The sequence below is a fragment of the Geosmithia morbida genome (assembly GCF_012550715.1).
Source record: "Geosmithia morbida isolate 1262 chromosome Unknown scaffold_15, whole genome shotgun sequence".
Taxonomy (NCBI): domain Eukaryota; kingdom Fungi; phylum Ascomycota; class Sordariomycetes; order Hypocreales; family Bionectriaceae; genus Geosmithia; species Geosmithia morbida.
This window is the reverse complement of record NW_023336202.1, coordinates 247793-263980: the sequence shown is the minus strand read 5'-3', so window position 1 is coordinate 263980 and position 16188 is coordinate 247793. Positions and strand designations below refer to the sequence as shown.

Genomic DNA, 16188 nt, shown 5'->3' with positions numbered 1-16188 from the left:
GTGTGTGTGTGTACTGGCGGTGACGCAGTCCTGTCTCTCTCCTACGAATCAAGACAAGGAGGGAGAGCGTAGGGGGGAAGCCTGCGGTGGAGTCGCGTACGTGCCTCGTCCTGTCTCTCTTTTATCTCTCTTCCATCTCTCTCTCTCGTTCGTCAGCCTCTCTCTGGTGAGCTGTCGATGAACAGGTGGCTGTGGCTAGTGTTGCTCTCGTACGTGTGCTACGAGTAGCTGGCAGCCCTCTTCTCCCTTGCTTCCCTCCAGATGATGATTCCCTTGCAAGGAATTACGAGGCAGATGATGCGTAATGCACACACACACACACACACACACACACATATATATATATATATATATATATATATATATATATATACGTAATATATACTCGTATTCCATACTCGCACATGCATGTATAGAGAGTGTATGAAAGCCTATTGAAGAGGAGGAGCTTGGTGGCGGCAAAACAGGCGCTTACCTTGAGATGGAGAGAAGGAATCCGCAGGCGCGTATTATTGCGGGAATACGAGTCATCTGTCGTGCGGGACGGGGTATTATCATTACATACAATACTCGTAGTATCTGCTACGGGGTATATTAGTAATAAGTAGCATTGGATCATGGACTATACATGTATCTGTGTTATGTGCTACCTGGGCACAGGGGAGAAGGAGGAGGAGAGCCCCGAGTCTGATGGGCTAATACCGTATATCCGACTGATTCAATTCTGCAGATTGCATGTATTATCGTCGGTTCTGGATAGGAAAGGTATGCTGGTTCGATAGGTTATACAATATATGATTAGCAGCTCTTTTCGCTGTCCAATCCTTTCGATGGAAAAAAGAGTGCATTACATATTTTCTATCGTACAGGTACGGCGGAGATCACTAGCATCAATAGTTACCTTGCAATACTAAAATAGAAAAAAAAATAGAAAAAAAAAATAGAAAAGGGAGAAAAAAAAAAGGACAAAGAGGCCCCCCCTCCAACATCTTTAAGAGGTGGGTTGCACACCCGACGCGACAGAAGCTGACCTGACCTGGCAGGCCACCAACCCCATTGTCTCCCCTCCCCTTTCCCTATACTCCTTCAATTGTTTGTGGTTTGTTTGTGGTTTGTTTGGTTCTTACTTTCCTCTCTCTCTCTCTCTCTCTTTCCCTTTCCCCTATACTCTGCATGTTTCTACTGCTACTACATTATTCTCTCTCTCTCTCTCTCTCTCTCTACGATACCCGTCTTGTCTGGACTTGACAAGCTCTCGCCGATTCATTCTCCCCCCCCCCCTCTCCCCGGCACACCCACCGCACGACGCAGCCGCAGCTCTTCTTTCCCCACACCACACCACACACACCAACGTCGGATGCGTTGACCACAACCCACCACCATGAGACTCCCCTTTCGACTGCAGAACCTCAAGGATAGGAGAGACGCAAAGAAGAAGTCATCCGCCTCGTCATCGGTCGACCTCAAGTCGTCGTCGTCGTCGTCGTCGTCACCACACGTCTACGGCTACGGTTACGCCGACGCAGACGGCTCCGACGCCGCCGCCGCCGACTCGCTCCGACGTTCGGCAGGTCCGCCACCGACATATCTCTCCGCACAGCTCGTCGGACAGCTCCCGCCAAAGGTGCTGCAGAGGATATTCGCATTCGTGTGCCCGCACGCCTGCGATGAGACGTATGAGACGTGCGAGGAGAGCGCGTCCGACAGGTCCTGCATGCTATGTGACCTGAGGGACCTGGCACATTGCGTACGCGTCAGCAGGCAGTGGAGGAGGAATGCCATACCGGTCCTGTGAGTAGCTCGCCATGTCTGGCCCCTGCGCGCGTCACCGGTGTCGTGTATGGTGATGGCGATGGCGATGGCGGACTTGCCCAATGCCTGGATGGCTGCCGTGTGTGCGTGCGTGCGTGCTGACAATGTCTAGATACCACTCTATCCGGATCGACCCCGTACACTACTGCAGCCTGGAAGCTGTCCTGTCCGAGAAGCGGAAGAAGACGTCGCGCTTCGACCGCAACGGCGTCCCCGAAGACCCGGCGCAGGCCCGGCTGCGGCTGCTGCGGCGCACGGTGCGCGACGACCCGACGAGGCTGGGCAGCATGGTCGAGTTCCTCAAGATACCGTACATGCTGCGCGAGTCGTCGCACGTGGAGCTGGCGCAGACGATTGCCGTCCTGCCCAACCTGCACTACGTCGACCTGCCCGAGGGCATGTTCTCGGACGAGCCGAACCTGGCGACGCTGCGGCTCGAGGTGCAGGCCCGCTGCCCGAGCATGCGCAAGATGACGTACGAGGGCGGCGCGGAGCAGAGCCTGCGCGCCCTGGCGACCGGCACCGTCTGGCCGCGGCTCGAGGTGCTCGAGCTCAACGGCGTCAGCCTCGACCCGCCCTCGATGCGCCGCGTGCTGGCCGGCCTGGGGCACCTGCGCGCCCTCAAGGTGTCGGACACGTACGGCCTGTCGGACGAGGTGCTGGTGGCCGACGACGGGCAGCCGTCGCTGCCGCCGCTGCAGGAGCTCGTGCTCCGGGCCACGCCGCGCGTCACCGCCGCCGGCATAACGTCGTACCTGTCCTGGGTCGAAACCCAGCAGGCCCTGCGCGTCCTCACCCTCGTCGACACCGGCGTCCACCCCGCCAGCCTGGCCGACGTGCTCGCCGTGGCGCCGGCCCTCCGCACCCTGGCCCTGCAGGCCACCGTGACGGAGCCCTTCCCGCAGGCGGCCGGCGCCATCCCGGCCTCGTCCCGCAAGCTCGAGACGCTCCGGTTCGAGATCTCGCCCGCCCCCGAGCTGGGCCCCTACGCCGCCGTCGACTCGAGCTACTACGGGTACCTGGCCGGGTCCATCGTCGGCGGCGGCATGCCCAACCTGCGCAGGCTGTACGTGCTCGACGAGACCATGCCCGACCAGCTGCAGGGTCTGTCGCCGCCCAACGCCGCCTTCTCCGGTGGCGGTGGCGGTGGCGGTGGCGGTGGCGGCCCGCGCACCTCCCACTCCCGACCCGCCAGCTTCACGGCCTCGGGTCGGCAGCCACCCACGCTGCGTCTGTCGCCGGACGGCACGCCATCCAGCCTAGCCCCCCCGGGACACCGGCAGCACGCGCACCCCCACCCCCCGCAGCCGCCGGTCCTGGCCCGACCGCAGTCGCCCGGCCTGCACGCCGAAGCGACGAAGCGGTTCAGCTCCAAGAACCCGTTCGCGGCGCACGGCGCGTCCTCGGCGCCCACGCACGCCCTGGAAGTCTTCATCAAGGCCGAGGAGGCGGGCCAGTGGAACTTTACGAGCATATCGTCGGCGCGGAGCAGGGAGGTGGTCGAGGTGGCGTCGTCCAGGCCGTCGTCCTCGGCCGGGAACGTCCGGCCCCCCCGCCCCGTCAGCAGCTTCGGGCTGGGCGCCGACATCGCAGGCCAGGGGTGGGAGAATGGCGAGGCGAGGCGGAGCGTCATGGTGGGGAGCGGGTCGGGCCCGTTCCTCGCCGTGGCGCACGACGACGCCGTCGACGGTCCCGACGCGGGCGACGACGCCAGGAGCTTCCGGGGAGGGGGCATGCTATCTCCCAGGTACGGGAGTCCGCCTGGAGGCAACAGGGCTTCCAGCGAATCCTGGAGACCGAAGAGTAGTGGGGGGGCGTCGACGAGGGATCTGTGGAGGTGAGGGTCTCGTCTTGCTCTACATGCATTCCATTTTTCTTTCTTTTTTCTTCTCCGCTTCTTTTTGTTTTGGCATGGATAGTATTTTTGGTCATGCTGGCTATGACCTTATGACAATGTCAAGATTTTGAAAGAATTTTTATCTATTTATATCTTATCTTTGGTGACGTAGTGATGTAGTAGTACTATGTAGGATACATGGTCTAGCATCAATCATGGGAGGAACAGGTCTGAGAGGAATAGCGAGCGAAGCAGCAAGGACCCCCCGGTATGGCTGCCAGAGGCAGGATGAGTCAGTAGCGATGTAGCCGTGTACGAAATAGTGATGTAGTAATAATATATATATGTGTTGGTGGGCCTGAGGCAACACGGTCACATGAGGGCCATCCAGACCATAGAGGCATCTCACATTTCGACATGTGAGATCAGCTAGCTAGTTCTTCATCATCAGTCTTCTCCCTCATGGGTGCCCCTCTGCACTCCCCACAGGTTCCGAGCTCCTTTCAGCTTCTAGAGAGGGCTTTCTCACGCATTTAAAACCACACATACCTTTTTTATTCATTTCTCCGCGTCATTCAACGCCAGAGACCAGATATGGTAGTGGTGATCCTACCACTAGGCACAGCAACAACAACAAAAACCCCCGCTCTGTGTTTCTCTCGAAACAACGCACAGCAATAGCTAGAAAGCTCCGCACAACAACAACCATAGCCCGTACGACAGTCACAGACGTCCCCAAGCTCAAGGGCGTAGACGGTTCTTCATCCTGGAAACGCAGCTTCGATGCTTTCGTTGTCAAACGTCTTATGGTCCCTGATCATGGAAGCTACCAAGGATAGTATAGAAGAGCCGTGAAGGCAGAGGGATGCTCGCCACGATCTACAGCAGCGCTCCCCCATCCGTGGTGGACGATGTCACTGCTCACGGTCTCGTCGACGAGGCTGCTATCTCACGCCCGAGGGCTCTATACAGGGCTATCATACAACACCTAGGCCGAAGCAAGGTCTTGCACGTCAACGATGCCATCATCAAACTCCTCTCCATCGCTCGTCAGAGCTGCGCTGACTGCGCCCAATGCCTACGAGAACTCCAAAGATACTAGACGCTCATCCGAGACAGCGAGATCGATCTGAGCATCCCGTCTTTTCATCGTTGCTGCCCCTCAAAGCATCGAGAAAAGTCTATCCCATGGACTTCAGCAACTACATGGGAGATGTCAGAGAGAACAAGAAAGTCACGGATGATAACCCCGTTGATTCCTTCAGCTAGAGAGCTCGCCTCGAGTCCGGGCAGTGGAGGCTCAGGCCTGTACACAAACCCAGACACACGACGATGGGCTCCTTCGACAGCACTAGATCCGGCACGACGATCTCACGTGGCTGCGTCATCAGGCCGGAGGGCAAGACTCATGCACCTGACCGATGCTGGAAGCTTCATCCGGAACGCAGACAAGGAGAGCATCGACTACGAGTCGAAGCCGAGCGCAGGCAGCGGCAAGCAGAATATGACGCTGCCGCAGCCGCCAACGCTCCCGGCATCGAACGTGAAGAGAGATGCACGTGTCCGGTCTAACCGAACGGTGGAAGCATATCTCATCGATATCGACGCTGTGAACGGATACCTACGACGATTGATGCCCACTCCCGTCAGGGTCTCCGATACGCTCTCCGAGGGCCAGATGCCAGGACCCGATAGGGGAGTCTGTATCGAAGTGGGGGGGGAAGGATGCCGAAAGTGGTACACAAGTAGTCACTGACCCCCGATTCCGTCAAGGAAGAGGGCATCGATCAATATGCATACACTGGTCACTGGTGCCTTGATCACATGCAACACGTGTGGAACTGTGGGAATTCGGACGAATGCAGTCTAAACGAGGCAACGGAAGTGATGATGTCGATGATAGCTCTCTAGCTACGAATGTGGGGAAAAGTTAGATGTGTGCGTGTTTGGCTGCCATCACGTGGACAACCGTGGGTCGGTCACGACATAACGCTTCTTCTACCTCGCCTCTATACGCAGATCTTGTCACCCATCTCACCACTCCCTCCCCCAAGCAGACCCGTTGTCTGACAGATCGAAGGTACTGTCGTCAGCAAGGACTCGACGAACGGTTTCTACTGCGAGGCCTGTCGCTCAGCCAAGCCAGTCCGATACGTCGACCGCGTCAACAGAGGGGATTTTCAAGTTACCCACGCCCAGACCGACCAAACGGCTGCCGATGGTCTCACGGAGGGCCTCAATGCACAAGGCCATGGCGGGATTGCGGACATCAACCGAGCGTTGTGATGGTAATTTGAGAAACGGAACACATCTGCCATGATGAAGGGCATCTCACATCTCAGAGAGATGCGAAATCAGCTAGCTAGATCATCATCATCAGTTTTCTTCCCCCATAAGTGCTCCTCTGCCCCCTCGCCACAATATGACATAGTCTAGTATTGGGTTTCGAGAGTGATGGGCGAGCGAAGCGAGAAGGAACCACCCCCCGCGGGTTGGGCCGCTGGAGGGAGGATGAGATAGTAGTGACGCAGTGTCGCGGTGATGCAGTACACAGGTTCTACAATAAGGGCCTATAGGGTGGGTACAGATGATGCGTGTACGAGTAAAGGATGGCATGGTTTATCAATATTACATATGCAAATCGGTACAAACAGTTGCGGAAGCAGATACACCGTCTCTCTCTCTCTCTCTCTCTCTATTATTATTATTATCATTATTTTTATTTTTATTATTTTGGAGGGGCGGGGGACGTTTCTATTAATATAACCGTACATGGTGAGCGATGGAACATGACGGGTGATATGGCAGCTGAGCTGTGATATCGTAGCAGCGGAGTATAGAGATGGCGAGTATGGAGTATGGACTACGAGTACAGTACAAAAGTTGGCGTATAGAATACGAGTAGAGAGCGATCTGTCGATGTTGGGATATAGAATACGAGTGCCTGTATAAGAAAAAAAAGAAAGAGAAAAAAAAAAACTAGATTTCTATATTTAGGATGTGGCTGGGCGTGGCTCGGCCTGCGTCGCGGCTCATATCGAGTTTCATTATAGCGATCTGTAGCCTCGCATGGATGGCGTGTAGATGGTAGACGGTTGGCGTCGCCGTCGGCGTGTACATGTGAGAGGTCAGCCGACTAAAATTAACCTGCACTAGCTCGTAATGCTGAGGACGGTATTACGTCGTTGAACAGTTGGCCGGTCAAGGCTGATTGGGAAGGCTGACCTACCCTAGGAGGCGCGGGGGGCGGGGGGGGAGGAAGAAGCGAGTAATGATGGGGACTATTGAGCAACAACATGACAGCCTAGCCAGAAGGTCAAGGAAGGTTAGGAAAGACCAAAGACCTAAGAAAGGTAAATGCGTACGTAGTCTTATCCGTAGATTTGTTTCTATAGTACGCCGTGCTCTGGTTCTATGCGCCTGCTGTGTTTTATATATTCATCTTTATATACAAGACGAACGGCTTGCGCTCGAATGGGTGTTGTTATATATGCATCATCAATAGTCTGGTCTGTAGTGGTAAGGCAACGGTGCACCGACAGTCTACTGATCACGTGTACTGTCGGTAAATGTGCATCTGATGCGAAGCTCAAGTCAGCGAGAGAAGCGAGGATGACACGGACGTACAAGACGAGATTGCAGCGATGCATTACTCGTCGAAGCATACAGGCTATATCAGTCTAGTATCGATCTTGACAAAGAGCAGCGAGCGAAGCGAGAAGCACCCCCGGTAGGGCCGCCGGAGGCAAGATGATGTATCATTTCATCCATTTACTTGTTTAATTTTTATTTATTTAAATATTTAATTTTAAGTAAATTTTTTTTTTTTTTTTTTTAAAAAAAAACAATAATCTTTTTGTGCTTTCTTGCTCGTTTGTTTTGTTTGTTTCGTTTTGTCTCTACTTTCAATTTCGATCTGGGAAGAGTTTGATTTTAGGAGAGGCAAGGAGAGAGAAAGAAAGAGAGGGAGAGAGGGAGAGGAGAGACATATGGAGATTGGATCTCTGACCTCTACTTACCCTTGGCCGTTGTTGGTTTGAAGAGGAACGAAATGCAGGGGGGTGCATATACAGAGAGTACTCAGTGTGCGTAGCTGCTGACCTGGTGCAAGGACACACCCCTTGCTTCTACAAGTATGACATGTGGGACATGCATGGCACGACAGTAGTCAGAAAAAAAAAAGGGAAAAAAAAAGGAAGAAAAAAAAAGGGTGGACAGCCTCCGAAGTCAGAAATACGCCGCAGAGAGATGAAAATGGTGGGAGTGAGTGGTGGGTGCATGGGGATGGGGATTCCTGACTCTCTGACTCTGCACAGAGTTCTCGTATTATGGGGATGAGGAGGAATATGTCCTCGTGATGAGAGAGAGAGAGAGAGGGGGGGGAGGGGCGGGCTAATAATCTTGGGCCCCAAGTGTCGGACAAGTCACAAGGTTGGAGGCGATGGGCTCAGGTTCAGGGTCCTCCAGGGGGTCTCCAACGTAAGGGGATCAGTACTCGGTAGGTGTGCAGATTAGTAAGACCGACAATACAGTACGTAGTAGCCTGTGTCTTCCGATAGCGATGAGCGATGAGCGATGAGCGATGGGCGATGAGCGACAGACTGACGGGAGTCTGCGGTACGAGCAAGGAGCGGCAACTCTGACGAGGCTGCCACGGAGTGCAAGTCTAGGAAGCATGACAGTCCACGGAATATCCGTACAGTCTAGGGCGTACGAGTAATATTCATCATTATATCACCGGGTCAGTAATCTGTATTCGTACGGGAGACTAGAGGTTAGCAGTTCTGCTCTAGAGGCTAGCAGATATCAATACCCACTATTGATCTTCGCGCGTAGGAGAGTAGCGTGGTTCTGCGTAGCGCGTCGTGGGCATGGACGGTACGTACCAGGAAGCGTGCTCGTCAAGGGGAGAGAGAAGGGGGGTCCGGGATTGGATTGGATTGGATGTCGGATACCTTGGCAGGTCAGAGCTTCATGGGATGATGTCGAATGAGTGGGAGGAAGAGGGAAGAGGGAGATGGGATCACGGAGAGTTTTATTATTATTATTATTATCTTTGGGTCACTGCCGTCATTCTTCGGGGAGGCAAATCATCTGCCAGGAAACAATGCCATTGTTATCATCACATTTCTAGGAAAGATGGGGTTGGGAGAAGACGTAGAAGAGCTGGACATGTGAAGATGAGAGTAGACGAGAGATGAAAGGGTCAGCAAGAATGAAGGGGGTCATTAGTGATGAAGAGAGTAGTAGATGAGAGATGAAAGAGTAAGACAAGAAACAAAGAAGATAAAACAGATTAAAACATATTTATTTGTCTATTTAATTTTGAAAAAAAAAAAAAAAAAAGAGAGACCCTCAACATCTGAAACGACAGACGGGCGCGTGCTAAGAAGTTTGCACACTCGGAGTGTTGGAGAGTCAGAGAGGTTGGAGGTTAGAGAGATATTGAGATATTGAAAAATAGATGAAGAGAGAGGATAAAATAGATGGACCGGGGTGGTTGATTGGTTGAGAAGGGGGGAACCGATCGAGAGCATGAAGCTTGGCTGTATCGAGCATGGGGAAGATGATCTGTGTGAGACGAGAGTGAGTGCGTACGAGCGAGTAGGCCTCATGCGGGTACGTAAGTGGAAGCGTATATATGTATGTATGTATCGCTACGAGCACTCGGACATTACAGGGGAGAGGGGGGGGGGGGAAGCCGTGATATCGAAAGGAATCACCGGTAGGGCTTGATCGTACATGCTTATCGTTGCGTGCCGAGCGATATCAGTGCTGCAAATATGCACAAGATGGTGGTGAGATGACGACTCTCGGATGTTGCATCGCAGACTCGTGTGCGCGTATTCGCAGATTCGTAGTCGATGACGTACAGACGCACAGACAGATCCGAAACCGCCAGGTGGTCAGACCATCACGGGAGCCCGTCGCAGATGCGCGCGTTCCCCCAGAATGCCGAATGCCAGGGCCCAGATGTGTGGGTGGGAGGAGTGTCACGGGCAATGATGTACGAGAGAGGTGAAGAGAGTCGGGATGCAGGACGATTTTGACGTGTCGATGCACGAGATGGTAAGGGGGAGCATGTAGGGAGGAGGAGGAGGAACGAGGTGAAACCTGATGCGGCGGCGGTTGGTCGTTCGAGAGGTCAGGAGAAGAGATCCGGAGAGCTGGGCGCTTGTGGTCTGGAGAGGGACTGGGGGGAGCCTGGGACTGCTGGATGGGAGGGGGGAGCACATCGACAGGAACGGGCTCAGGGCTCAGGCTCAGGGGTTCTAGGGTTCCCGGGAAGGGGATTCCCCCCCTCCGAGGGATCAGGATCACGGCCGGTGCAAAAGGTGCTGGGTCAGAATACTTACTGATAGGGCAGCGCAGCAGCACCTCTTGCGCGTGATGGGCCCCGGCCATGCCTCGTTGTATTATATCTGCACATGTATCGACTGGTACGGGACTGGTACGGGGTACGGAGTAATGATATCCATAGCAGAGAGAGAGAGAGTGCGACCTTACGATTTCCGCCACGTCGCACAATCCATCGTAGCAATACAGAGTAGACTAGACTGTCCGTGTAGTGATGCTCTCCACAACTCATTGGCCATCGGGACCCCCCCCCCCCCCCATCTTCATCAGCCCAAACGGGGAAGGATGCAAGGAACGACTGACAACTCCTGGTTCCTTCCTTTTCTGACCATTTTATTCTTCTTTTTCTTTCTCTCTGTTCCTTCCTGTTCCTGCCTGTTCCTGCCTATTCCTGCTTAGACATTTCTCCGTATTCCTCACCTCCCTTTCCTCACCTCTCTCTCTCTCTCTCTCTCTATCTCTCTCTCTCTCTCCTAAATACCTGTATATACATATGCACATATTACTGAGCAGAGTGTCGGATGTGTATTACATAGTATTGACAGAGTATTTTAATATGGTATTACTCACTGCCCACTGCTCACTGCCCACTGCTCACTGCCCACTGCTCACTGCCCACTGCTCCGGTCCCACGCAGCGGGTCACACCCTGGTAAGCGGCCTGTGGCGGGGCCGACCAGGGGCTGGGAGGGGGCCTCGTGTCGGACCACGAGTACGGAGTGTACGAGCGCACTGGCTCTGGCTCTAACGTCAGTAGGCTGTCACGTACTCCGTACTCCGTAGTGCATACGAGCGAGACGAGTACACAGGTAGGTACGGCCACTGTACGAGCACGAGTACCGGTAGCTCTCGGCGTCCCAGCGCTCTCCCCTCTGCCTGTGCTCTGCAATGCTTCCCGTGCAGCAGCAGCAGCAGCAGCAGCGGCAGCAGCAGTAACGGATCGTCCGTGAGATCTGATAGGCTGCACGCTCGATGCAGTCCTCACCCACACACCCACACANCGTACTCCGTAGTGCATACGAGCGAGACGAGTACACAGGTAGGTACGGCCACTGTACGAGCACGAGTACCGGTAGCTCTCGGCGTCCCAGCGCTCCTCCCCTCTGCCTGTGCTCGCAATGCTTCCCCGTGCAGCAGAGCAGCAGCAGCAGCGGCAGCAGCAGTAACGGATCGTCCGTGAGATCTGATAGGCTGCACGCTCGATGCAGTCCTCACCCACACACCCACACACCCACACACCCACACACTCAAGCGCAGAGTCTCCATCGATGCCCATCTCGTCGTCTATTGCAGTGTATTGCGGTACGAGTAATCTGTATTTAATATTATACGTATATATTCATATTCATGTTCATATTATATATACATTATATATATATTATTTATATATATTTATATATGAATATGTATTGGCTGTACCGGTTCTATCATCCTTTCTTTATTAGTAGTCCCCGTCACCGCTTTAAACCCCCCTCCCCTTCCCTCTCTGCTCTTCTTCTCCTTTTCTGTCGACTTGAATTCCGTTACACTCTTCTTCTCTGGTATATCATTATTTCCTCTCCACCTCCCTTCGTTTCCATCCTTCACCATAAAAACTCTACCACCAATACTATTACTGCTCCCCCCCTCCCCTTGTCTCGCCTCCCTTTGGAATGTAGATACAGACCATCTCTCAGTTAACCCCGCCATCCACTCTCTGACTCTCACCACCACACACCATCTCGCCCTTTTTTTCCCTCTCGTGTCTCACGAATCCTCTGAACTGGAACGCTGTGGTTTCGGGTGGCTGGTCCACCATCTCACTCACACAGGCGCTCAAACACCCCAAGCACTCGGTCATCTCAGAAACCATTATTGCTACACCATTGCTGTGCATTCCCCCCCCCCCTCCTCTTCTCCCTACCTCTCTTTTCTGGGTCATCGCATTTCTGTTCTGCTCTCCGGACGGTCTCCTCTTCCGTCATACATCCCTCCCTCCACTGTCTGGCACAAGTCCGAGGAAAGCCTCCCTGCCCCCTTCGAGAGGAAGAAAACACTATTAGAATCTCACTGTCCCTTCGACATCGTCTTTCCTCTCCTACCTCCCTCTCCACCAACCTCCCCCCTTTCCACACACGCCAAGTAAACCACCCTACCATTGGTCTTGGGCTCTAGGATACGCTCTCCATCACTCTATCGACATAGATACGCACGAGACAAGGAAAGGGCAGCACGCGCAAGCACACCCAAATCTCCCAGAACACACACACACACACACACACACGCTCAAGGGAAACAGGACTGTACACCTCTCCTACCCCTCCAATATCCACAACACGATGCAGGCTCCCACCGACCACCAGGCTGCGGCCCCGGCTGTACCTGCCAGGAGCGCCCTGCGAGCCTCCCGTCTCGTCGATTCCAAGGCTACCGCCCACCTGGCCGGGAAGATCGAGTCCTCCCAGCCCCCCCTCGCGCCCTCCGCGGCCCCTCACGACGTCTACCTCTCTTCCGAGGAGGATGCGTCGTCCTCGGCCGACGACTTCTCCGACTACGACCTCGACTCCGACTCCGACCACCAGGTCGCCAGCACCTCCACCGTCCACGACCACGACGACTCCCGCCACTCTCACGAGGTCACCGCCCGTGCCGTGTCCATCGTCTTCCACGGGAAACCCTCTCTGGTCAACCTCCCACCTCGGTCCGCCTCTGCTCCTCCCACCATCAACACCACCACCACCACCGACCGACAGCAGCAGCAGCAGCATCAGCAGCATCAGCAGAGGCGACGCATATCCCCTCCGCTGCCTACCGCCTCCACCGCGACCTCGGTGACGGCAGACCGTCGCCTGTCCACGGCCACCATGATGCCCCCGGTCCGTCCCTGGGCGGTCAGCAGGGCAGGGACGCCCCGCCCCACCACCGTCATCGCCCCCAGCATCTCGTCGCCCACCATGCCGTCCTTCCTCGGCCTCGATCCTTACGACAGGTCCCGGAAGCAGCAGGCGGGATCGGACGCGGCAGCGCGGGAACGCAGGTCGGTGGACATTGCCCGCCTGCCCCCGTCCAAGTCGGCAGGTTCCATGCTCAGGCGCACCCTCACCCTGGCCAAGAAGCACAGCAGGCCGGCCCTCGGCCAGACGTCTACGCAGCCATCCGAGTCTCCTCTGCTTCGCCGTCCCGGAACCGCACACTCTCACCCGCCCGAGATGCTGTCGTCGCCCATGTCCGGCGGCAGCGACCGCGACGGAAACCGATGCTCGACGCCGCCGGCCGGTCACCGCCCCCCGCGGAGGGCGTCGACTTCTGCTGACCCGAGGCCGCCTGCGACGATGTCCGACAGGTCTGATTCCAGGTTGGCCAGGGGCCACTCGCGTCTGCGCAGCAGTCTGTCCATTTCTATGCGGAGGGCGTAGGTCAGGTTGCATCTCACACACATACACACACACACCACACATATATACACATGTGCGCATCATTATGATTATACGGAGTTGAAAGGCATGATGGGACGAATGATACCTCTTGGGGCGTTTTTATTATTATATAGGAATAGGAATATACATTTTTCATGATTGATTTTACCTTTTTTTTTTCTTTTTTTTTCTTATCCCTCCCTCTCTCTTTTAATCCCTTTCTTTCCCCCCTCACTGCTCCTTTTATCGTTTCTTATTTCATTGTTTCCTTTATTTTATGCATATTTGAATGAACAGGTGTGAGTGTGACATTGATGTGGTCGTTACATGTCATATTTCTCTCCAGGAAGAAGGAGGAATGAGGAACGAGTAACCGAAAACACATGGAGCATCAAAAAAAAAAAGAAGAAAAGAAGTTGAAAAAAAAAAGTACCGTCATCGTCATGGTAGAATAGAACCGACGACGTACCGCACCGCAACAAACGCCAAGCAGATAATCATCGGAAGTCGAGAAGATGGGACAAGGTTACAGAGTACGAATATGTAACATGTAAAGGCTATACACCGTACAGATTATAGCAGTACATGCACTCGTATATAGATCATACGGCGTTACGTATATGATGGATGGTACGCGCATTGTACGGAGTACGGACCGTCGGATGCTCGTAGTGCCAAGACCAAAAAAAAACTCCCCCCCCCCCAAAACACACTATCTGTAAGAAGACGACGACGAGGCAGTTTGAGATGTGAGACACGGATTTGTGTCATTGTGATGTGATGTGTGTGTGTGTGTGGTACCCGCAGCTGCATTGACACGAGAGACGACCCCCCTCCCCCCTCTCCCCCCTACCCACTGACCCACGATGTCAAGCATAGATGCCCAGTTTGGTGTCTAGCTGCTGCTATGTTATATTAGTGGAGCGGGACATGTTAGGATATCGCCCGTTTTATACATGATGTATTGAAAGTTGGGAGCGTAACTTTTTTTTTTTTCACTCTCAATTTGATTTTTATATATTTATAATCCTTTTTTTTTTAAAAAAAAATTAATCTCTATATTATTCCTTCTTTGCTTTTTTTTCTTATTTGTATATGAGAATTCTATGTATGGGAGTGTTTATATTCCATCCTGTCTTTGTAGAATAAAACCTTCTCCATCTCGGATGAAGAGATGAGATGGTCATGCTCCGTACAGTCAGTCCAAGATTCCCCAAAGGAAACGAGACCAGAATTATAGTCCGAGGTAAAACAAAGGCAACAAGATCACAGTCCAAGAAAGAAAGAAAAAAAAAACAAAGAGAAGAAAACACGGAAAGAATCACGAGACAAAGAAAAATGACACGAAACAAAAAAAAAGAAAAAAAAAGAAAAGAGAAACAGAGCCAATCTATTCAACCTATACCCGAGACAAGACGTGGGGAATGGAATCGTTGCGTATCGGATAAATTACTGTATACTCTTAACCAAGGTTATCCGTACTCTCTCTCTCTATTTCTTGTTTTTTTGTTTTTTGTTTTGTCTTTTGTTATTCACCATTATTCTTGTCTTGTCTACTCTGACCCTCTTTGCTCCGTAACCCTTCGGTTGGTATCGTCTTTCTTCATCTTCACCGTACGATATCACAGATGCATCAGCTCCTTCTTCGAGAAGAGCCTTTACGGTTGTGATGATGGTTAATTGTATTGTCTTGTAGGATGACTCTCTTCATGATGGCAACATGTATGCTTGCCATGTCATCCTGAGGCAACAACCCCGGTACCGGGTGATCCCTTCTTCCGGCCGCATTTGGCAACCTGATGCAAAACACCTTCATGCTCCTTGTAATACGATCATAATACAATGTATACTCCGTACGCCGCTCTCTGTACACTACCCTCTCTCTGCATTCATGTATTACCCAACTCTATCACGTACTCTTCTTCTTCTTTCCTTTTTTTCCCTCCTCTTCACTCTCATCTTGTGTAATCATACTCGTACGAGCTACTCTGGACTCTGAACAGCTGGTGGAGTGCCAGCAAGAACGGCTTAGACTGCGGCAACGGCTTTCGCATCTACTCGTGCATTCATTCTTCTCCTTCTACATCTTGCCCTTGTTCTCCATCATTTCACCTCTTCCAAGCCTCTCCTTCTCCCATCTCCCAAGTCTCTCCTCCGTCGTCTAATCTCTCCTTGATCAATGTAGTAGTCTCTTCATTCTCCAACTTCTCTTCTCTCTTCCCATTATCTCTCCCTTCTTCATCTTCTCCATCTCCCCCATCTTCTCTCATCTCTTCTTCTTCTATCCCATCTTCATATTCATCCCATGGTCGAAGATGACCCTTCTCACATCATGAACTTCCCTTTCAAGGAAACCGTGAAACACATGCATCGCTCAATTATATATGCAAAGACTGGTAATGACTCTCCAAGTATACAAGTATACATAAGTACATAATATGCAGATGAAGCCCGGCGACGATCAACGTATAAAATGCCAAGCGCATGCCACGCACAGAGAGAGAGGAGAGAGGAGAGAGAGAGAGATGAGGCCAACACGAAAAAAACAGAGAGATGAGGTCAGATCAAACAGGGAGAGAAACAAAAAGTCAACGATAAGAGAAGAAAAGAAAGGGAAAAAAAAAGAGGTCAACAGCACCGAAAGAACAAAAAAAACAACAACACAATAAACACGCACACACACCGGACAACCGCACCTACATGCCATGGCCACGCGCACAGATCAGCCACACATCCACCATCTACGGTTGACAGGATTGAAAAAACCCACACTGCCATCCCCCCCCCC

At 52.9% G+C, this 16188-nt stretch overlaps 3 protein-coding genes across 3 annotated transcripts; all 3 read left to right on the top strand.

Annotated features, from left to right (window-relative positions):
* Window positions 1–1381: 1381 nt before the first annotated feature.
* GMORB2_2941 (F-box domain protein) lies at window positions 1382–3653 on the top strand (the record flags this gene model as incomplete). Its single annotated transcript, XM_035464917.1, has 2 exons — window positions 1382–1791; window positions 1925–3653. The coding sequence occupies 2 exons, from the start codon at window positions 1382–1384 to the stop codon at window positions 3651–3653; spliced, it is 2139 nt and encodes a 712-aa protein (XP_035319155.1).
* A 1404-nt stretch (window positions 3654–5057) lies between these two features.
* On the top strand, window positions 5058–5935 carry GMORB2_2940 (uncharacterized protein; the record flags this gene model as incomplete). Its single annotated transcript, XM_035464916.1, has 2 exons — window positions 5058–5394; window positions 5730–5935. 2 exons carry the CDS (start codon window positions 5058–5060, stop codon window positions 5933–5935), a joined length of 543 nt encoding a protein of 180 aa, XP_035319154.1.
* A 4627-nt stretch (window positions 5936–10562) lies between these two features.
* Window positions 10563–13400, top strand: GMORB2_2939 (uncharacterized protein; the record flags this gene model as incomplete). The annotated part of the gene is made up of 3 exons (XM_035464915.1): window positions 10563–10657; window positions 10763–10814; window positions 12330–13400. 3 exons carry the CDS (start codon window positions 10563–10565, stop codon window positions 13398–13400), a joined length of 1218 nt encoding a protein of 405 aa, XP_035319153.1.
* Between the last annotated feature and the right edge of the window lie 2788 nt (window positions 13401–16188).